This window comes from Hemitrygon akajei, unplaced genomic scaffold (assembly GCF_048418815.1).
Source record: "Hemitrygon akajei unplaced genomic scaffold, sHemAka1.3 Scf000102, whole genome shotgun sequence".
NCBI classification, from domain to species: domain Eukaryota; kingdom Metazoa; phylum Chordata; class Chondrichthyes; order Myliobatiformes; family Dasyatidae; genus Hemitrygon; species Hemitrygon akajei.
Window position 1 is genome coordinate 574412 of NW_027331988.1, and position 24211 is coordinate 598622.

General features: G+C 46.8%; 1 protein-coding gene across 3 annotated transcripts in view; it reads left to right on the forward strand.

Moving 5' to 3' along the window:
• LOC140723146 (NACHT, LRR and PYD domains-containing protein 3-like) overlaps positions 1-23948 on the forward strand; it is a 37816-nt gene extending 13868 nt beyond the window's left edge. For 2 of the 3 annotated variants that reach the window (XM_073037773.1, XM_073037774.1), the window contains exons 6-13: positions 7158-7208; positions 8142-8308; positions 9222-9393; positions 9493-9543; positions 16250-17987; positions 22664-22750; positions 22895-23062; positions 23227-23948. In XM_073037773.1, the coding sequence (XP_072893874.1) occupies positions 7158-7208; positions 8142-8308; positions 9222-9393; positions 9493-9543; positions 16250-17987; positions 22664-22750; positions 22895-23062; positions 23227-23314 (2522 nt within the window). In that variant the 3' untranslated portion in view covers positions 23315-23948. The remainder of the gene's footprint in view (positions 1-7157; positions 7209-8141; positions 8309-9221; positions 9394-9492; positions 9544-16249; positions 17988-22663; positions 22751-22894; positions 23063-23226) is intronic. The other variant, XM_073037775.1, reaches the window with a different exon arrangement.
• The last annotated feature ends 263 nt before the right edge of the window (positions 23949-24211 follow it).

Sequence of the window (24211 nt, forward strand, 5' to 3'; positions counted from 1 at the left end):
TTTTTGTGTTTCCTGCACCAGGAACCCCAGATTGCTTTGCACAGAAGCACTTTCCAGTTTCTCTCCATTTAGATAATAAGTTGCTCTATTATTTTTCCTGCCAAAGTGCAAGACCTCACACTTGTCAGTATTATATTTCATCTGCCAAATGTCTGCCCAATCACTCAGCCTATCTATGTCCCCCTGCAGGGTTTCAATGTCCTCCGCACTCATTACACTCCCTCCCATCTTTGTGTCATCAGCAAATTTCGATACGTTGCACTTAGTCCCTTTCTCCAAATCATTAATATAGATTTTAAAGAGTTGACTTCCCAACACCGACCCTTGTGGAACACCACTAGTCACTAACTGCCAGTCTGAGAATAAAACATTTATCCCAACTCTCTGTTTTCTGTTAGAAAGCCAATCCTCCACCCATGCCAGAATATTATCCCCAATCCCATGATTTTTTTACTTTAAGTAATAATCTTTGGTGTGGCACCTTGTCAAATGCCTTTTGGAAGTCCAAATACACCACATCCACTGGTTCCCTTTTATCTACCCTATATGTTATGCCCTCAAAGAACTCCAACAAATTTGTCAAACATGACTTCCCTTTTGTAAAGCCATGCTGACTTTGTCCTATTAAGCTATGTTTATCCAAATGCCCTGTTACTGTTTCCTTAATTATCGATTCCAACATTTTGCCAACAACAGATGTTAGGCTAACTGGCCTATAATTCCCAGCCTTCTGTCTATTGCCCTTTTTAAATAAAGGAGTTACATTAGCATTTTTGCAATCTGATTTAAGGAACAAATGATAATAAATGATGTAATTCTATATCAAGCCTGGAGGAAAAACAGAAATCTTCTGTGCTTTTATATTGACATTCAAAAAACATTTGAACATTTGATTCTGTCCCTGACTCGTGATTAATAAAACTTTCTAATATATACACCCAATACCTGTGAAATATTTACATCTGATGAAGCATTGGCGTACAATAATCACCTACTAACAACCGCAATGGGGGAAAAAAAACAACTGTAATCAAAATAAATGTACGCATTTTCCAGAACGAAACGCTAAGCCTGCTGCGGTCTTGTCTGGCTTTAAACCCGCTCTCTAATTTACCGAATCGGAGAAAAATCAGGTATCAAACCAAGACAAAAAAAAACAGCAAATGAATTATAGCTTGACTCATCTGCTGTACAGAATGATTTGAAAAAACTAGCTCTTGCATCTGTAAAGCTAAAACAATTAATTCAAATAATGGAACTAATTTCCAAAGATATAAACATTAGCTTTAGATGAGAAAAGTATAGAACATAAACATTACGAAGGGAGCTGGAGTGCTAGTAGTATATGACAGAGCATCAGGATTCAATATAGCAGATAGATGAATATGAAACATACAAGTATATTTAGGATATCAACAAGCAAAGAAGATAGATCACCGTGTGATAAAGAGAATTTATTCAACATAATTTACTTCAGGGCTAAAGAAAGTCTGCCAAGCAAAGCTGAATAATAACAATATAACAAAGGCAATAACCACGTTCACTCTGCTTATATAAACGTATTCATTTGGCATAATATCTCGGTCTGAAATTGATGTGGAAAACTTATAAAGAAAAATACGAATTGAAATAGCAACTTTTAGAAAACACCGTGTGGACTCCAGCACACTTAGGTTAACACAACCTAGCACAAGATGAATAACCGACATAAAAAATTACACAACTGTCGGATAAAACTTCTCAAAATCAAAAACAGGTTTAATATCACCGACAGGATTTGTGAAATTTATATAACATTGCATAAGTATTCACTCCTTTCTAGTCCATATTTAGTAGATCAAACTTGGGCAGAAATTACGGGTTTGTATTGTGTGGAGAGATCTCTATCAGCTTTGCACATCAGAACACTGTAATGTTTCCCCATTCTTCTTGACAAAAATTGCTCAAGCTCTGTGATATTGCATGGGAATCGTGTGTGAACAGCCGTTTTCAGGTCCAGCCAAAAATACTCGGTTGGATTGTGGTCAGTACTCACACTTGGCCAGTCCAGGACAGTACGTTTGTTGTTTTTAACCTCTTCCTGTATAGCTTTGGCTTTATGTTTGAGACCATTGTCTTGCTGCAAATCAAATACTTTCCCAACTCGCAGCTCTCCAGCAGACTACATCAGGTTTTCCTCCAGGATTTCCCGGTATTTTCCTGCATACCTTTTACCCTCCACCTGTAGAAGTCTTTCAGAATCTGCTGCAGTGCAACGACCCTAAAGCATGATTCTTCATGGTAAGGATCGTGTGACTTTGATGATGTGCAGTGTTTGGCTTACATCAAATATAGCATTTAGTCTGATGGTCAGAAAGCTCAGTTCTGGTTTCATCCACCTTAGAAACTTCAGGGTCTCCCACATGCCTTCTGGCAAACTCTGGCCAAGATTTGAGTTATCTTCAACACGGCCTTTCTCTTTGCCACTCTCCCATAAAGCTGTGATTGGTGAAGTGTCCAGGCAACAGTTCTTGTCTGCGCAGTCACTGAAGTTTGTAACACCTCCACATAGGTCTCTTGGTGGCCTCCCTCAACAGTCCTCTTCTTGTACGGTCACTCGGTTTTTGAGGAAAACTCCTCTAGGCAGAATTACAGCTGTGCCATTTTATACCCATTTCTTGATGATTAACTTAATTGTACTCCAAGAGATATTCAGTGACTTGTAAATTTCTTGTATCAATCTCCTGATTTGTGCTTTTCAATTACCCTTTAACGGGGTTGCTTGTACTGTTCTTCTGTCTTCACGGTGTAGCTTGTACCAGAATTCTGACTCGCCAACAGTTGGACCTTCCAGATACAGTTGTAGTTTTACTGCAATCAATGATACACCTTCACAGCACGCAGGTGTCCAAAAACAGAACGCAATTCAACTAATTATGTGAATTATAAAACCAATTGGCTGCACCAGTGCTGATTGGTTGTGTCATACTACAGGAGGATGAATACTTAAGCAATTAATCACATTGTGTTTTGTGTATAGAGTTAATTTAGATCACTTTTCAGAGATGTTTCCACAAGTCTTTTATTCAGCCGGTTCGGATATCACCAAAGTGCGGAGTAAGAGACATGGGTCGATAGTTTCCTGGGTCCAAGATCCTTCTGTCACGCTAGAGACAGAAATAATAGTTCGTACATTGTTGCCTCGACGTATCACTCTAACCAATCAATCTCAGGGCCAATGTCAGCTGCCCGCTCGCTGCTGGGTCCATCTTCGTGTGGTCGAGATTTGCTGTCACCGTGTTCGGAATTGGCCCAAGTGAGGAGTGAGAGACACTGACGCAGGTCGATAGCTCACAGAATTCAATACAAACATTATCACAGGGAAAAATAAAACTATATACACAAGGCCAAACAGGGCCGTTGACTAAGACTCTCAAATGGAAAACCAAGCCGACACTGCGGCTGAAAAGAACAACTAAATATAAAACTAATACTGCTGGTCTTCAGAGTCAGTTGACCCAACAGTCCAATTTCTCAGGCCGAATGCAAGCAGGCAGCGAAGCATTGCTGTGTTCATGTCTCCACAAACACCACGATGACAAGTATGGAGTTAAATACAATCACAATGAAATAGTAATTAACAGGCACGCGGTTATTCACAAGCGCAATTGCCGTATCTACTGCGCTGCCCAATCGGTGGTTGTGACAGGGCCTTCCTCTCCAGGTGCAGCCCCTGAGGCGCCACAGACCCGTGTCCAACTGGTAGATAAGTGCCATGCTCTGCACTGCCGATATCGGAGCCAAAGACTTCCATGTGGAGACTGAAACAAGAGCTTATAGAGAGGTAGCTCGACCAAGTGACATCGTGAGACGAAACATTCCCAAAATGTGGACCCTCCGATTGGAGCTAATCGGGCATCCGCTTCAACATCAAAACTGACACAGAATCCCTGAGCCTAAACTTAAGCAACTTAAACACCAGGAAACCGCATTACAAAGAGCGACTCGCTGGAGAAAAATCAAAAGGAACTCTCAAACCACGAATGACCGTTGTGAAGCAACAATTAACCAATTCAGGTGCTCTAAAAATCTCAGACCTAATGCTCTCTGATGCCCTGAACTGGTCTGCAGAAGTCTCTACAGGACCCCCCCCCCCCCCCCACTTATCTGGTACCTAATGAATAATAATTAGTTGACACATGCTTATTCACAAACACAGTTGCCGTATCCACTGCGCTACCGAATCCGTGGTTGTGACATTTTTATGTTGATCACTGTCAAGACAGCCACATTAAATCCACTGTGATTGAATGCTGTAAAACAATAAAACATGGAAATATAGAACATTGAAACCTACAGCACTTGACAGGTCCTTCGGCCCACAATGTTGTGCTGACAATGTAACCTACTCTAGAATTTACCTAGAATTGCCCTACAGCATAGCCCTCTAAATTTCTAAGCTCCATGTATCTATCTACCAGTTCCTGAAAGGACCCTATAGTGTCCGCCTCAACCACCATTGCTGGTAGTGCATTCCAAGCTCCCACCAGTATCTGTGACATCCCCCGTACCTCCTACTTCCAAGCACCCCTATGATCCCTCTATGATCCCTCGTGTTAGCCATTCCAGCCCTTGGGAAAAAAACAAAAAACCTCCGTCTATCCACATGATCAATGTCTCTCATCATCTTATGCACCTCTATCAGGTCACCTCATCCTCCGTGGCTGCAAGAAGAAAAGGCCAAGTTCACTCAACCTATTCTCATAAAACATGCTGTCCAATGCAGTGAACATCCTTGTAAATCTCCTCTGCACTCTCTCTACAGTATCGACATCCATCCTCTAGTGAGGTGACCAGAAATGAACACAGTACTCCAAGTGCGGTCTAACTAAGGTCATACATAGCTTTAACATTGTTTCGCAGGTCTTTAACTCAATCCCACAATTGCTGAATGCTATCACACCGTCCGCGTTCTCAACAACACTGTTAATCTGTGTAGAATCTTCGAGCGTTTTGTGGACACAAACTCCAAGATCTCTCTGATCCTTCACACTGCCAAGAGTCTTACCATTACTATGCTATCCTGTCTTCAAATTTGATCTTCCTAAATGAACCACTTCACACTTATCTCGATTTGAACTCCATATGCCACTTTTCAACCCAGTTCTGCATCCTATCGGTGTCCTGCTGGAACCTTTCACAACCCTCCAGACTATCCACAACACCACCAACTTTTGTGTCATGGATAAGCTTACTATCCCACTCTTCTACTTCCTCATCCAGGTCATTTATAGAAATCAGAAGGAGGAGCAGAACAGTTCCTTGTAGAACACCACTGGTCACCATTCTCCCTGCAGTACTCCAACCATCTGCAACCTCCCTTTGCCTCCTGTGGGAAAGCTAATTCTGGTTCCATAAAACAATGCCCCCTTGGATCCCATGCCTCATTACTTTCTGAATGAGCCTTGCAATGGAATGCCTTACTGCTCTACCTTCATTAATGTGTGTGTGTTTTTGTTCCATCCTTAAATAATTTAATGTTTCGTAAGGCGTGACCTGCCCTTGACAAAGCAACACTGACTATCCATTAATCAGATTATATCTCTCCAAATGCTCATAAATCCTTCCTCTCAGAATCTTCTGCAACAACTTGCTCACTGGACGTGCTCACTGGTCTGTAATTTACAGGGTTATCTCTATTCCCTCTCTTAAACAAGGGAACAGCATTTGCAATCTTCCAATCCTCCGATACTTCTCAACACACTATTGATAATGGACAGATAATCGCCGGAGTCTCAATAATCTTCCCATAGTAGCCGGGGGGCATATCTCATCAGGTCCAGGCAACTTATCTAATTAATGCTTTTCAAATTTTCCAGCACATCCTCTTTCTTAATGTCTATACAGTCAAGCTTTTCAGTCCACTGCAAGTCATTCCCACGAATGCCAAGGTCTTTTTCACTGGTGAAAGTATTCATTAAGTACCTCAGAATATTTAAAATGATCGGCAGATTCAGAAATATCTGTTGAGAATGTCGCGGTGAAATCTAACCAAGCCACGTTGCCATTTCTGGAGACACCCACTGACTTGTTATACTTGCACGACGTGTCCTCAGCTCCAATGCTGATCGTTACAGAAGTCGGTGATATGTATTCTATCCTTTATTAGCAAACATACAATCTTGAAGCGTTGAATCTGAACTGCACTCAACCGTCAGTTCGGCGTATTTGAGTGAATAATAATAAGAAAATATAACACCCATCAATCCCCAGCTGTGTATTGCACTGGACAAAGCACAAATATAACACCCGTCACTACCCAGCTATGTACTGCACTGGACAAAACACAAATATAACACCCATCAATCCCCAGCTGTGTACTGCACTGGACAAAGCACAAATATAACACCCGTCACTACCCAGCTGAGTACTGCACTGGACAAAGCACAAATATAACACCCGTCACTCCTCAGCTGTGTACTACACTGGACAAAGCACAAATATAACACCCGTCACTCCCCAGCTGTGTACTGCACTGGACAAAGCACAAATATAACAAACGTCACTCCCCAGCTGTGTACTGCACTGGACAAAGCACAAATATAACACCCGTCACTCCCCAGCTGTGTACTGCAGTGGACAAAGCACAAATATAACACCCGTCACTCCCCAGCTGTGTACTGCACTGGACAAAGCACAAATTTAACACCCATCACTCCCCAGCTGTGTACTGCACAGGGCAAAGCACAAATTTAACACCAGTCAATCCCCAGCTGTGTACTTCACTGGACAAAGCACAAATATAACACCCGTCAATCCCCAGCTGTGTACTGCACTGGACAAAGCACAAATATAACACCCGTCGCTCCACAGCTGTGTACTGCACTGGACAAAGCACAAATATAACACCCGTCACTCCACAGCTGTGTACTGCACAGGACAAATCACAAATTTAACACCAGTCACTACCCAGCTGTGTACTGCACAGGACAAAGCACAAATATGTAACTGATTCCCTTCGCATTGACCACACCGTCACTGATGCGACCACAGAAAGCATCATGGATACGCAACATAGAACATGTTCGGAAGTGTTTGGCTCTGCTTAAATACAAAACGGTGTTCCCCTTTACGTCTTGATTAATTTCTGATCCTCCTGTTAATTTGCTTTGTTACAGTTCAGCAAATTCTGAAGACTAGCAGCAAAAATGGTTCAAGGAGTGGGCATGGTAGGAGTTCTACTGAGTTCTAGTAACATCAGGAAAGGACATGGTTTTGCTGGTGAATTATTTTAATCTATTTTAATCTCTGCTGACTCTCTGCCTGGGTTTTATTCAATATGGGCAATTCACAAAATATTTCTGAAAACTGGCCAGTGAGATGAGAGAGAGTTAACATTTCTAGGGGGGAAACAGTCACCCGTGGAAGGGGTACAATTACTGTCTGCTCCTGCTCCTCTCACAGTTTGTGATACACATTAAAACAGCGAGGTATTCCAAAACGCAACCACTCTGCAGATGCTGAAAGTTTTGAGCAACAGAAAGTCACACAAAATATTGGTGGAATTCACGACGTCAGGCAGCATCCATGCAGATAAATAAACAGTTGACGTTTCGGATGAGGAACACGAGGAATAGAAAGCAATAAGGCAGTATCTAGAATTTCTGTCCCCTCATTTCCAGTCCGAATCAGGGCCTTGGCCCGAAACGTTGATTATTTATTCTCCTCCAAAGATGCTGCCTGACCTGCTGAGAACCTTCTGCATTTTGTGAGAAATCCCAGAGATTTTCTGAGGAAGGGGTTGACCAGGCAGGCAGACAGTAACCCTGAGCTAAGCCGTGGTGATGGGCAGTACCAGGAGAATGATGGTGATGGTTACTATATTCTCAGCAATAAACAGTCCTTTCAAAACAGAGAGGTATATTCTTGGGGAACTATAACTCCTTCCATAAACTACCCACCCCCTCTCTCCGGCCCGAACCGTTACTCCTCCCTTCCCCCCTCTATGTATGTATGTATGTATGTATGTATGTATGTATGTACGTTCGTATGTGTGTATATATATACAGGAGTGCATTTGGTGATCTTTAGGTTCCAGAGGGAATGCTGCTGCCCAATATGGGGTCAGTAATTTCTTTAATGCTCCTCATTTTCCTTCACAGCTTCAAGCTTAGCAATCACCGAGCTCCTGGCAAGCTGGAATGATTTCCAGCTGCTGAAGTTGACGGACTTCTACCGGGACTGGCTGGAGCAGGCGATGGAAGGAGCGGTGCAAGGCGTGAGCCTGGCGTTAACGGCCGAGAATCAGTTCACCGGAGAGGAACATCGGGTGAGTGGGAGGGAGAATGGGAGAATGTTCACACATCACAGGACTGATGGGTGTCGGAACTCTCACTCATCGGATATTAAATTAGATAAAAGAACAACAGGGAAATAAATACTGTACATACAATCACAAACATGTGAATCTGAACGAGTGATAGAAAGGGATGTAAAGACCCCGCGGACTGGTGGGTAGCTGCTCAATGTTCAGAGTGAGTTGAGCAGGTAACAGTTGTGTGGGCTTACAGTATTAAATGGAAATATGACAGGAGGTTTGGGTTTGGGATGAACGTGAAGCGTAAGTGCAGGATGTCAGTGAGAACTGAGGTATTATCAGCGGATACCACAGGAGCTCGAGTGTGTTCTGTTCTGTATGGAGATGACTGTGTTACAAACTGTAACTGAAAACAGTGTGGATCGGGGAATACTGCCATGTTGAAATGTGTAATCACTGAATAAACCTCCACTGGGAAAGGCAAAGGGAAGGCATCAGGTGTCAGCCGGTAATCCGCTGTCATGTTGGACACTGGCGGACTGAGGAGATGAATCACATCGTCTTTCTGCAACTTTTCCGAGACCGCTCACTCTGTTATAAAAGCCCGCCTGACTTTCCTAATTTGTGATCGTATTTTCTGATTTCTGTTTTATACTGTGAATCCAGTGAGGAATTATTTATGGATTTGGAGCCACGTCAATGAAGCGGTCACAGACCAGCCAGGATCTCATTGACTGGTGGACCAGGTTCACGGTGAATGTCCCTCCGTGTGTTCTGCACTCGGAATGTACAGTCCATGTCCAGACAGGATCAGCACCCGTCCGGGTGACTGCTCAGTGTGATCCCGTTACAGAGCACATCATCTACTTCTCATTCTCTGTGTGAATCTGTCAGTCCCCAATATGTTCATTGTTACTCTTCACAGAAAATCTCTGATCTCGCTGATAAGGGAGAGCGGGCGGACAGTTCTAAACTCCTCCTGAGCCTGGTGATGGAGAAAGGCTCCCGCGCCCGGAGGGTGATGTGGGAAACCTTTGTGAAAATGCGGAATGGTTTCCCAAAGTTGGACAAAATACTGAAGGAAATACAGGAACATGGTGAGAGAGTATCAGAGATTAATTTAATTTTGGATTCAAACATTACATACTTATAATTTGAGGAATTGAAACGTGTCAATTTATTTTAAAACTGAACAGGTTGTATTCCGGTCCATCGACCCGTACCGGAGATTCCCAGGAAACTGAAAGGTAATTGAAGAAACCACTGTTTCCACCAAATGTTGATATTATGTAGGGTCATGTCGTTGTTGAACCACGGGGATTTGAGCAGGTAAATGTTCCACCGTGACACAGCGCACAGTGAGACACATGGAAAAATGTTTGCTGGAGGGAGAGTTTTCACAGGACATTATGAAGAACAACTCAGAGAGTTGGTGAGTTTGCTGAAAGGGATCACTGCTCACTGGGTCCCGCAACTACAGATTCCTCCAGCGGGGTCAGAATGGAGAAAAGGGCAAGACACTGTGGTAAATGTCTTACTCTGAAAGGTGAAATCCTTTCTCTACAACCACACAACCCCCAGTACAGCCCTCACCCCAAATCACTTTTCTAAATTCCCTCAGATCCTACAGATGATCTTTTTTTTAGAAACGGAAGTCCATTGAAGTTCTCGTCACAGAATAACAATGATAATTTAATGAGAAAAGCGGGTAACACCCCACCTAGTCTGTTCAACCCCAAAGCAGCATATGAACCCCACTTTGTTCACATCTGCACACCCTTAGTGCAAACTCTGCTACAGTTATCCAGTTTAATTTCCCACTAAATAATCCTGTGAATTCCATCAGGAGACAGTGTTACTGAGGGTGTGATGGGGGACAAAATCCTCGGCACAGTCCACAGAAGCTGAAATTGATGTGTTGTGTGATGGAAAATGTGGAAGGGTGAGAGATGGGAATTAGGACAGAGAAACCGAGGGTTGAGGGATTGCGGCAAGGAACGTGGAGAGGACTGAAAATATCTATAAATAATACTGCAATTAAATTGTGATCGTCTGGATAAGAAACTCACTCCATCCGTAAGCACTTTGTGTCGGTGAAAATGAAGCCGGGGACAGTGAATGGGCTCAAGAGATTGTGAAGTTTCATATTCGCAGACTGAGTTGGATTACTCAACCGCACATTCAATAGAGGAGAGAGCGAATGAAATACAGATATCGTAGAAATTGTTAAATTTACTGTAGCCCATATTTTAACTCATTACTCGAAGGCTTTGAACAACCCTGTCTTGACCACAACCCTCATACAGCCTGTGTCATTTACAATAAAGAATTCCAAAGATGTTAATTTTCAAATGGCACCGGAGGAAGTTTTCAAACTGATCACATTTCCGTCACATGTGTTAATGCTTTTTCAGTCCACATTCAGATAATGAAACCCCTTAGTTTCTCCCTTGGGATTTGGTAATTCTCTACAATTTTCCTGCAAACTTGTTCTTCACGTTTCTTTATGCGGTTTGCCGAAGGAGCAGTGAAATTCCCACATCCATTTCTGAATATGAAACAGATTCCCGTCCTGTTTATTGAAGAACGTTATTTCTACCACTGTCACATTCACTGAAGCAAATATTTCCACAATCAATGTTTTCCTACTTTCCCCATCTCACTTGAATACGTTCATTGAAGACCCCATGCACTTCCGGCAGCATCTTGACAGACTGTGAGACCACACACACGCCGGCAGGGTCCTGACACACTGTGAGGCCACACACACACGCCGGCAGGGTCCTGACACACTGTGAGGCCACACACACCCCTGTCGTGGTCCTGACAACCTGTGAGACCCCAGATACCCCTGACAGTAAACGTAATATAAGGTAGCAGAAGTGCCTGGGAAGCTGATTGATTGGAAAGCTTTTAAAATCTAGCAAAAGGCATCAAATGAAGCATAAAAAGGGGGAAGCCGAAAGAAATGGAAATGATAGGCTAACGCGCACAAAATCCTGGGAGCATCAATGGAGAAAGTACAGTGGACGTTTCGAACCAAAATACTTCGGCAAGACTGCAGAAAAAAAACCCGAGGAGTAACTTTGAAAGCTGGGGGAGGGGTGTAAAGAATCTCCAGCGATAGGTGAGATGAAGGGGGAGGGGTGGCATGGAGCAATGAGCTACGAATATGATTGGTAAAAGAAACAGCAGGCCACGGAAGAAAGAAAAAACTTGGGGGGGTGGGAACAGGTGAGCAGCAAAGGGAGGAGTAGATGCACGCGGTGTGGCCTCTTGTATATCGGTGAGATCCGACATAGATTGGGAGGCATCTTCGCCGAGCATCTAACTCCGCCCGCCTGAAAAACCGAGATCTCCCGCTGGCCGCCCAGTTTATTTCCCATTCCCATTCCGATATGTTTATCCATGGGCTCCAGCAGTGTCGGGATAAGGCCACACTCAGGATCGAGGAACAACTACTTATGTTCCGTTTGATTAGCCTCCAACGTGATGGCATGAGCATCGATTTCTCAAACTTCCGGTGATGCTTGCACCCCCCTCCTTCACGTCGTTCCTCCCTCATGTTATCTCCTTGACCGCCCATCTCCTCCCTCCAGCTTCCGGTGATGCTTGCACCCCCCTCCTTCACGTCGTTCTTCCCTCATGTTATCTCCTTGCCCGCCCATCTCCTCCCTCCAGCTTTTTCCCCGCCTTGCTTGGATTTCTAGCATTTACAAATTTTCTCTTCTTTGTAAAATTATGAGCCAGTTAGCCGAACCTCAGTGATTGCAATGTGTTGGACTCTATTATTAATGTTAAAGTTTCGAGATATTTGGAGCCTAATGATAAAATAAGCCAAAGTCAGTGTAGTTTCTATGAAGGGAAAGGAGAGGCAGTGGAAATCATTTACTTGGATTTTCAGAAGACGTTTGATATGTTAATTGGAGAGACATATGTTTCCTGACAGGGTCCCGACATACTGTGAGATCCCACACACCCCCGACAGGTCCTGGCATACTGGGAGACCCCCCACATAACCCTGACAGGGTCCTGACACCCGGTGAGACTCCACATACACCTGGCAGTCTCCTAAAACACCTTCAGACCCCACACATCGCTGCCAGGTACCCGACACACCGTGAGACCCCACAAACCCCTGACAGTGTCCTGAAGCACTGTGACCCCACACACCTTTGGCAGGTTTCTGACACACTGGGTGACCCCACACAACCCTGGCAGGGTCTTGGCACACTGTGAGACCCCATACAGCCCTGTCAGGGTGCTCACACATTGTTGGACTCCACACACACCTGAAAGGGTCCTGACACACTGTGAGACCACACACACCCCTGACAGGGTCCTGGCACACTGTGAGACCACACACACCCCTGACAGGGTCCTGGCACACTGTGAGACCCAACACATCCCTGGCAGGGTCCGGACACATTGTGAAACCCCACACACAATTGGCAGATTCCAGATATACCGTGAGATCCCACACACCCAGGACAGGATTCGATTCCACGTTGAGATCCCACAGATCCCTGTCAGGGTCCTGACACACTGTCAGAACCATATCTTATCAGGGGGCTTAAAGTAAAGAAGACCTTAAAAGGCAACTAGGGCCGCGTAAAAACCAAGGAAACACAATATAAGGTATCAAAAGTGAGTGGGAAGTTGGTTGATTGGGAAGCTTTTAAAATCTAACAAAATGCAACAACGAAACTTTAAGAAGGGAGGAAGGCAAACGAGATTATAGGCCAGTTAGTCTAAGTTCAGTGCAAAAGTATTGGAGTCTATTATTAAGGATGTTTCGTGGTATTTGGAAACTAATGACAAAATATGTCAAAGTCAGCATGTTTTCTGTGAAGGGAAATCATGTCTGACAAATCTACTCGAGTTTTCTGAGAAAGTACAAAGCAGTGTGGACAAAGGAGATGCAGTAGATGTCATTTACATGGATTTTCAAAATGCGTTTGGATGTTTCCATACATCAGGCTGCTTAACTCCAATGGCATTACAGGAAAGTTACTGGCAGGGTTAGCGGAATGACCAGCAGCCAAGAGGCAGGGAGTGGGAATAAAAATAAGCTTTTTCTGTTTGGCTGTCGGTGACTGGTGATTTTCCTCAGGGATTAGTATTGGGACCACTACTTTTCACATTGTTCGTCAATGATTTAGATAATGGAACTGATGGCTTTGAGGCAAAGTTTACGGATGATACAAAGATAGGTGGAGGGATCGGTAGTGGTGAGGAAGCAATGCGATTGCAGTAGGTCATAGACAAATTAGAAGAATGAGCATAAAGTGGCAGATGGAATACAGTGCTGGGAAATATACTGTATGATAAAGTATTTTGGTAAAAAGGAATAATAAGAGTTAAATGTTTAATGTGGCAAGGTTCTGGGCCGATGGGTCTATTCCTGTGCTGTTCTGTGTTCTATTCAGGTCCTGTGACAGTTGAAATCCTGAACCACCTGCTATTGAAATTCCTCGGTCTCTGCTCTCTTCTTCAGCACCAGACCTGTAATCGACATGGTTTTCAAACGTGTATTTAAAGCCACAGACCAGTAGCACCTCCCCTTCCTGCACTTTCCACAGACCTTGTCTGACCTGTACTCACATCCACACTCCGGTCCTTGTACAGCTGTGCTGCAGAGGGCAGGCCAACATGCTGCATAAATGTGGCGGACTGGGAGGCTCAACAACGGGTAGTCAAAACAGCCCAACGCATCACCGGCACCCTCAGCCTACCTTCCATCGGGGACGTATATACAGAAAGGCTCCGGAAAAGGGCCAAGAGCCTCAGGAAGGATGCCACCTATCCTGCCTATGGTGTGTTTGTCCCTCTCCCATGAGGGAGGAAGGATCCCACCTATCCTGCCTATGGGCTGTTTGTCCCTCTCCCATGAGGGAGGAAGGATCCCACCTATCCTGTCTATGGGCTGTTTGTCCCTCTCCCATGAGGGAGGAAGGATCCCACCTATCCTTCCTATGGGCTGTTTGCCCCTCTCCCATGAGGGAGGAAGGGTCCCATCTATCCTGTCTATGAGCTGTTTGCCCCTCTCCCATGAGGGATGAAGGATCCCATCTATCCTGCCTATGGGCTGTTTGCCCCTCTCCCATGAGGGAGGAAGGGTCCCATCTATCCTGTCTATGAGCTGTTTGCCCCTCTCCCATGAGGGAGGAAGGGTCCCATCTATCCTGCCTATGGGCTGTTTGCCCCTCTCTCATGAGGGAGGAAGGATCCCATCTATCCTGTCTATGAGCTGTTTGCCCCTCTCCCATGAGGGAGGAAGGGTCCCATCTATCCTGCCTATGGGCTGTTTGCCCCTCTCTCATGAGGGAGGAAGGATCCCATCTATCCTGTCTATGAGCTGTTTGCCCCTCTCCCATGAGGGATGAAGGATCCCACCTATCCTGCCTATGGGCTGTTTGCCCCTCTCCCATGAGGGAGGAAGGGTCCCATCTATCCTGCCTATGGGCTGTTTGTCCCTCTCCCATGAGGGAGGAAGGATCCCACCTATCCTGCCTGTGGGCTGTTTGTCCCTCTCCCATGAGGGAGGAAGGATCCAACCTATCCTGTCTATGAGCTGTTTGCCCCTCTCCCATGAGGGAGGAAGGATCCCACCTATCCTTCCTATGGGGTGTTTGTCCCTCTCCCATGAGGGAGGAAGGATCCCACCTATCCTGCCTGTGGGCTGTTTGTCCCTCTCCCATGAGGGAGGAAGGATCCAACCTATCCTGTCTATGAGCTGTTTGCCCCTCTCCCATGAGGGAGGAAGGATCCCACCTATCCTGTCTATGGGCTGTTTGCCCCTCTCCCATGAGGGAGGAAGGATCCCACCTATCCTGCCTATGGGCTGTTTGCCCCTCTCCCATGAGGGAGGAAGAGTCCCATCTATCCTGCCTATGGGCTGTTTGCCCCTCTCCCATGAGGGAGGAAGGATCCCACCTATCCGGTCTATGGGCTGTTTGCCCCTCTCCCATGAGTGAGGAAGGATCCCACCTATCCTGCCTATGGGCTGTTTGCCCCTCTCCCATGAGGGAGGAAGCGACGTAGCATCCACAGCAGGACCACCAGACTCAAAATCAGTTACTTTCCTCAAGCAGTAAGACCCATCAACACCACCAATGACTAAGCCACCCCTCCACAACTAACACCCCCACCCCACCACCAGCACGCTTTGAAAATTTACAGTCAGGACCACCTGAGGTCAGAGTGACTCCTGTATCGTATGTATTTATATTTATTGTGCTTTCCATTGCATACCTTATCTGAGTTTTTTGTGTTACATAAGATCCGGAATAACAAGTATTCCCTTTTCCTTTCCGCGTGTATCCTCAATCTTGAATCTGTGGAGTATTTACAACACATACTCTTTAAGAGACACGAGACTGCAGATCTGCCGTCTCAGACCATTTTCTGGAGGGACTCAGTGAGCTGAGCAGCAATGATGGAAGGTGTGAATTAACTGCATTTTGTGTCTCAATCTCCTGAACAAAGTATTGACATTTCCTCTCCCAACCACCCATCCACAGTGCACGTGCTGATCAGCAAAGCTACTTCTTTGCATTTTGAATCAATGACGGTGGGAGGGACGGTGGAGCTGTGATTCCCCGACCTGTTCCTTTGACAGAATGCCCACTACCCTCTTCTCTATCTCCATACGTCACATCAACACTGGGGATGAAAAGTTTCTTCCACAGGAACAGTGGTATATGTGGCTGTAGCGAGAGGGAGCAAGTAAACTCACCTTCACAGGACAGTTAATAGTGAAATGTGATGATCTGATGTTTATCTAGACCAGGCCTCTCTGTCCAGTCAGGACTCTGATAATCAAATTTACTTTACTCTACGAAAATCCTTTGACTATTTCAATTAATGCAATAGCTTTGAGTTATTGTGTTTAAATACAGAGATCTGCTTCGAGGCATCCAACATTTTGTCCACTGTCTGTTTCCATTGAAGATGTTCAACAGAAACACAAGGAGACTCTGCAGGAACAAACTGAAACACTGAAAGTGAACACGATCCTGATGAGGGAGAAGGTGAAGGTTTTCCAGCTGGTTGATCGATACGCTGAGCTCACGGTCATTTCTACTGTTCGAGATCGGATACTGGTGGAACATGAGCTGCTGGCAAGAGGCAGAGACCACGACGAGTGGAGAGTAAAACTTCTCCGCAGAGAGTTGAAAGAAATCCGGACAGATCAGTTGTTCCAGAGCAGCTTTTCCCTGAGTAAATACAAATCTGGAAGTTCAGCAGCAGTCTCCGGAGTCGCGGGAATTGGGAAAACAACAATGATACAAAAGATTGTTTATGACTGGGCGACGGGAAAAATATACCAACAATTCCAGTTTGTCTTCAGTTTCAAATTCCGGGATTTAAACTTCATTAACTGCAGAATAAACCTGAGGGAACTGATTCTGGATAAATATCCTTACTTTGGTGATTTACTGAGAGAGGTCTGGAAGAACCCAGAGGGATTGCTGTTTATATTCGATGGTTTGGATGAATTCAAGCACAAAATCGATTTTGCTGACAGTCGGAGAGATACAGAACCCAAGCACCAGTGCCCAGATCCCGAGTGGTGGTGTGAATTGTCTGATATTGTGTATAGTTTAATCCAGGGCAAGCTGCTCCCAGGGTGTTCAGTGCTGGTGACCACCCGGCCAACTGCGTTACATTTATTGGAAAAGGCAAAGATCAGAGCGTGGGCTGAAATCATGGGATTTTCAGGTGAGGAACGGAAGGAATATTTCATAAAGCATTTTGAAGATCAGACGGTCGCAGCAGCTGTTTGCAAACACGTGGAAGAGAACGAGATCCTGTACACCATGAGCTACAACCCCTCCTACTGCTGGATCCTCGCTCTGGCACTGGGCCCCTTCTTCACACAAAGAGTCAGGGACCCACAGCGAGTTCCCAAGACCATCACCCAGCTGTACTCCTACTATATTTACAACAACCTGAAAAACCATGGCCGTGAGATTGAGAACCCCCGTGATGTGTTACTCAGGGTTGGTCAGATGGCCTTCAGAGGGGTGTCCGAGAAGAAGATTGTGTTTACAGATGGAGATTTGATCAACTACAATCTGCAGCCTTCCCAGTTCCTGTCCGGGTTCCTGATGGAGCTTTTGGAGAGAGAGGATTCTGCCCGGTGTGTGGTGTACACATTCCCACACCTCACCATCCAAGAGTTTGTAGCTGCAGTCGCACAATTCCTGAATCTACATCCCGGGGATATCCTGAAATTCCTCACTAAAGCCCACAACATGACAGATGGACGATTTGAGGTATTTCTCCGTTTTGTTGCTGGTCTCTCCTCCCCAATGACAACTCGGGGCCTGGAGGAATTTCTGGGTCCATTTCCTCATAAAACAACCTGCCGGGTGATTGACTGGGTGAAAGAGGAGATGAAATGTCAGAGTGGAAACACATGGAGTGAAGCTGGTAAAAGGAGCCTCAAGAACACATTGCACTACGTGTTTGAGTCTCAGAATCGTGGACTGGCTCAGGCCGCACTGGGATCTATGGAAACACTTTCATTCAATGGGATGACACTGACCCCGATTGACTGCGCGGTCCTGTCTCATGTCATCGGACTCTGTGATACAATAAAATCCCTCCAAATGCAGGTTTGCAACATTCAGTGTGAAGGGATCCAGCGGCTGGGACCCGGGCTGCACAAGTGCTTGGATTTGAGGTAACTTGATTTATCTCACACTCTGAACTGTGAAATTATTCCATTGTCTTCATTCAATGCTAAGGAATTTGGATAAAACTTCATCTGATCAGTGAACAACGGCCATTGGTTTAATGGCAGTAAATCACAGGAATGGCCGTGTTTCTCACTGCCTGTGACACGTCCATTGACAATGTGCCTTCTCACTGTTACTGACACCCAGACTGACACTGACTGCAGCAGGTGGGTCAGAGATTCACACCCCCTTCCCGGTGAAGGACAAGAGACCGTCAGCAGACTGTCCCAGTGAAAAGGAAATAAATACCATTGTGAGATTGTCCTCCCCTGCCCTTCCCCGTGTGTGAATATCACCATCAGTCAACCTGTGTGACAGTGCTCACTACAAGATACCCAAACCCCATAGGGACATGTCCTGTCTCGTTATAATCCTAGGTTCATAACACCTATACCGTACAATCTATCTTTTAGGATCGGCTTCTTCCCTCCGATCCTCCTGTGGGACATCTCTTCCTCATCCACCTTCCTTAACCTCTTCCTCCTGTGGATGACTCTTCTCCACCCCACTTCTTCCCGTGGGATCTCTCCTCTCAGTCCCAGTTTCTCCTGGGTGATCTCTCTTCCCCATCCCCTTCCTCCTGTGGGATCTCTTCCACATTTCCTTCTCCAGAGGGATCTCTCTTCCCCTTCCACCTGTGGGATCTTTCTTCCCCATGACCCTTCCTCCTGTGGGATCAAAATTGCCCACACCCCTCCCTCCTGTCGGAACTCTCGTCCCCGCACCGCTTTCCTCCCGTGGGATTTCAATTCCACAACCCCCTTACCACTATGGATCACTCTTCCCCATTCCCCTTCCAACTGTGGGATCTCTCTTCCCCATTTCCTTTCATCCTAGGGGAACTCTCTTCCTCATTCCCTTCCTCATGTGGGATTTAACGTCCCCATTCTACTTCCTGTGGGATATCTCTTCCACAGCTCCATTCCTTCTGGGGAATCTCTCTTACCCATCCCCTTCCTCCTGTGGGAACCCTCTTCCCCATCAGCCTTCCTGCTGCGGAATCTATCATCCCCAACCCCCTTCCTCCTGTGGGATCTCTCTTCCCCATCCCCTTTCCTCCTGTGGGATCTCTCATCCCCATCCCCCTTCCTCCAGTGGGATCCCACTTCCCCATTCCCCTTCCTCCTGTGGGATCTCGCCTCTCCTTCACCCTTCATCTTGTACGATTTCTCTTACTCATCCCCTGCCTCCCGTGCGATCTGTATTCTCCATCTCCTTCCTCCAGTGGGATCTCTCATCCCCATCCCCATTCTTCCTGTGGGATATCTCTTCCACAGCTCCATTCCTCCTGTGGTGTCTCTCTTCCACATCCCTCTTCCTCCTGTGAGATCTCTCTTCCCCATCCCCCTTCCTACTGTGGGATATCTCTTCCCCATCCCCCTTCCTCCTGTGGGATCTCTCATCCCCATCCCCATTCTTCCTGTGGGATATCTCTTTCCCAGCTCCATTCCGCCTATTGGATCACTCTTCCCCATCCCGTTCCTCCTGTGGGATCTCCCCTACCCTTCCGAGTTCCTCCTGTACGATCTCCCTTCCAGATCCGCCTTCCACCTGTGGGATCTCTGTTCCCCATCTCCTTCCTCCTGTGGGATACCTTTTCCGCAGCTCATTCCTCCTATGGGCTCTCTCTTCCCCATTCCCCTTCCTCTTGTGGAATCTCTCTTACCCATCCCCTTCCTCCTGTGGGATCTCTCTTCCCTATCCTCTTCCTCCTGTGGGATCAAAATTGCCAACACACCTCCCTACTTTCGGAACTGTCGTTCCCGTCTCCCTTCATCCCGTGGGATCTCTCTTCCGCAACCCATCCTTCCTTCCGTTCCTCACTTCTCCAAACCGCTTCCCCCTGTGGGATCTCTCTTCACCATCCCTCTTTTTTGTGTGGAATCTCTCTTCCATAACGCACAGCCTCCTGTGGGATCTCTCTTTCACATTTCTCTTCATTCTAGGGGAACTCTTTTCCACATTCCCTTCCTTCTGTGGGATTTAACTTACCCATTCCACTTCTTCCTGTGGAATCACTCTATTCCTTATGTGGGATCTCTTCCAAATTCCCTTCCTCCTGTACGATCTCTCTTCCGCATCCCCTGCCTCCTGTGGGATCTGTATTCCCCATTGCCTTTCTCCAGTGGTATATCTCATTCCCAGCTCATTCCTCCTGTGGGATATCTCTTCCCCATCCCCCTTCCTCCTGTACAATCTCTCTTCCCCATCCCCTTCCTCTTGTGCGATCTGTGTTCCACATCTCCTTCCTCCTGTGGGATATCTCATTCCCAGCTCCTTTCCTCCTGTGAGATATCTCATTCCCAGCTCCTTTCCTCCTGTGAGATATCTCATTCCCAGCTCCATTCCTCCTGTGTGTTCTCTCTTCCGCATTTCTCTTCCTCTTGTGGGATCTCTCTTCCCTATCCTTTATCGTTCTGTGGGACCTCGGTTCCCCATCCGCCTTCCTCCTGTGGGATATCCCATCCTTCATTCTGTGTGATCACTCTTCTCCAATCCCCTTTTCCCAGTGGGATCACTCTTCCTCTGCCCTCTTCTTCCTGTGGGATTAAAATTGCCCACGGCCCTCCCTACTTTGGAAACTCTCGTTCCCGTCCCCCTTCATCCCGTTGTATCTCTCTTCCGCATCTCATCCATCCTTCTGTACGATTTCTCTTCTCCCAACACCTTCCCCCTGTGGGATCTCTCTTGACCATCCCCTTTCCTCTTTTGGAATTTTCTTTCCCCATCCCCTACCTGGTATGGGATCTTTCTTCCCCATCCCCCTTCCTTCTGTGGGTTCTTTTCTATATCCCCTTCCTCCTGTGGGATCTCTCATCACCACCCCCCATCCTCCTCTGAGAACTTTCTTCCATATCGCCTTCATCCTGTGGGATTTCTGTTCCCCATTCCACTTCCTCCTGTGGGATCTCTCTTCCTCAGCTCTATTCCTCCTGTGGGATCTCTTCCAAATCCACTTTATGCTGTGGGATCTCTCCTCCCCTTCCCCCTTCCACCTATACGACCTCCCTTCCACATCCGCCTTCCTCCTGTCTGATCTGTGTTCCCCATCTCCTTCCTACTGTGGGCTATCTTATCCCCAGCTCTATTCCACCGGTGTGTTCTCTCTTCCCCATTTCTCTGCCACCTGTGGGATGCCTCTTCCCCATCTCCCTTCTTCCTGTGGAAACTCTCTGTTCCATCATCCTTCCACCTGTGGGATCAAAATTGCCTCCCCTCCTCTCGGATCTCTCTTCCCCATCCCCTTCCTCCTGTGGGATCTCTCTGCCCCATTTCCTGTCCTCCTGTGAGATCTCTGTTCCCCATCCCCTTTCCTCGTTTGGAATCTTCCTTCTCCATTCCCTTTCCGGTGTGGGATCTTTCTTCGCCATCCCCCTTCCTTCTGTGGGACCTCTTCCCTTTCCCCTTCCTCCTTTGGGAACTCTCTTTCACATCCACTTCCTCCTGTGGATTTATCTTCCCCATTCCACTTCCTCCTGTGGGATCGTTCTTACTCAGCTCTATTCCTTCTGTGGGATCTCTCCTCCCCTTTCCCCTCCTCCTGTATGATTTACCTCCACATTTGCCTTTCTCCTGTGCTATCGGTGTTCCCCATCTCGTTCATCCTGTAGGATCTCTCTTCCCCATTCGCCTACCTCCAGTGGGATTTCTCTTACCCAACCCCCATCCTGTGAGATCTCTCTTCCCCATCCCCCTTCCTCCTGTGGGATCTCTTCCCCATCCCCATTCCTCCTGTACGATCTCTTTTTCCCATCCCCCTTTCTCCTGTGGGATATCTCTTACTCATCTCCACTCCTCCTGTGGGATCGTTCGTTCCCCATCCCCCTGCCTCCTGTGGGATCTCTATTCTTCATCCCCCTTCATCATGTGGGATCTCTCGTTCCTACCCCCTTCCTCAGGTAGGATCACTCATCCCCATCTCCATTCCTCCTATGGGATATCACTTTCCCAACCCCCTTCCTCCTGTGGTATCTCTCTTCCCCGTCCCCCTTCCTCCTGTGGTATCTCTCTCCCCATCCCCCTTCCTCCTGTCTGATCTCTATTCACCATCTCCGTTCCTCCTGTGGGATCTCTCTTTCCTATCACCTTCCTACTGTGGGATCTCTCTTCCCCATCCCCATTCCTCCTGTTGTATCTCTGTTCGCCATCCCCCTTCCTCCTGTGGGATCTCTCTTCCTCATGTCCCTTCCTGCTGTGGGATCTCTCTTCCCCATCCCATCCTTCGGGTCTTTCTCCATCCTTCATCACTGCCTCTCCCGACCATTTCACGTCAGGAACACCTTTCTAACCATCGGGGAAAGAGACGGAATATGTGGAGTTTACAGGGTCACACCGACAGACTAAATTACTGACATTCGGTGAATAGCCTGGCGTATGTAAGCGAGGGACATTGACAGTGATGGCAAATCCAATCAGTGATTTACTGAATGTTTTAATGTTTCTTTAAATATCAGAGAGAGAGAGAGAGAGAGAGAGAGAGAGAGGAGAGAGAGAGAGAGAGAGAGAGAGAGAGAGAGAGATGAGAGAGAGAGAGAGAGAGAGAGAGAGAGAGAGGGAGGGAGATTCCCCCATACCCACGGTTTGAATCACTTTGTTCATCAATCTGTCTGTTTCTGTTTAGACTTGGGGAAAATAATCTGGGAGATTCAGGAGTGAAACTGGTGTCTGAGGCTCTGAGGAACCCGGAGTGTAAAATACAGAAACTTCAGTAAGTACCAGACTGTGGGAGATTGTGTTTACAGTCACTGGGTGTCAGACACTGAACATTAATGTGATCAGTAATTGTGTTCCTGATTAACACTGGGGATTTGTACCGTTTCCTGTCTTCACCCTCACTCTCTCTCATCTCCAGGCTGAGGGATGTCGGTCTCACAGATTCTGGTGCAGAGCATCTCGTCTCCGCTCTCAGTAAAAACCCATCACTGACAGAGCTGAACCTGAGCTTCAACTCGCTGACTGACCGATCTGTCCCCGCTCTCCGCCGCCTCATACTGACCCTCCCGAGTCTGGAGCGGATTTTGTGAGTGTTTGTGTTAATGTTCAATGTGATAAAATATCAGCCGATCTGCGGGTTTTCTGGTGATATTTGTCTGTGTGTGTTGTTGAAACATTAACCCCGGTCCCCTGTTACTGACACTGTTGCGTAATCTGTTTATTTCATCTTTGTTCTCCCATCTGTTTCAGACTGGCGGGGAATCGGTTCAGTGAGACCGGGGAGAAGGAACTGAGATCTCTGCAGGAACCCAGACCCGGACTGACAGTGACCGTGTGAACATCTGAATGTGTGAACATCCCCGCCCGGCGGGATAGGGGCATTTTGGCCAATTCCCCGTCCTCCCATTCCCTTTCATTGCCGCACGCCTGCTTTCATTGCCAACGGTTTTAATGGAATGGCGCCAGTCTCGCTCGGAGTGACGTATTTCCGTCTGTTCTCCAGCGACGCAGCTTCCGCGGATGTGCATTTTGAAACTCCTTCACGTGAGACCCACGGGAACTACACAGCCAGGAAGAGCCCGGGGGCCGGGGCTCAGTCTGGGATACCGGTGTCCCGGGGTGGGATTTTCCCGGGGGAGAATCCTTTTGCTCCCTTTGCTGAGGACGGTGCATTCGGCAGCCTGGCCGATATAATGATGTTAAATTAACAAAAATCTCGGCAGTGACCCTGGATCTGCAGCGATCCTGGACACGGCCCTGAAGTCTGATTTTATAATCATCGGTTCCCCGATGCAGAGTGACGGTAAGAAATGGGACTGATTATTCAAACTGTCACTCGTTGTCGCCGGTCAGTTAATTGTGTGTGACTGTGAGTGAATCGGGAGCAGCTTATTTATTCCCGCACGTCAGCAGCTCACACATTGTTTAATTTACATTTGTCATGATGAAATCAATAAACCGCTGTAACTTCCTGTCCTGGTGCCGGCCTCGAGTTTTATTTGAGGTTTCTGCTGCCCCCCCGCTCCCTGTGCACTGCAACAGTGGGTCGGAGCTCCTCACACTGACACAGTAGCGTCTCAGCTCCAGGCTGAGGGAGGTCGGATGCCCAGGATCTCATCTCCACCAAAGCCCCTTCCTGGCTAACTGACACCCTCCTGCCACCCGCAAACAGTTAAAATAGACTGTTATCAGACGTGATTCCACTGAAGTCCGGACTACGAGAGGAATGGGGGAT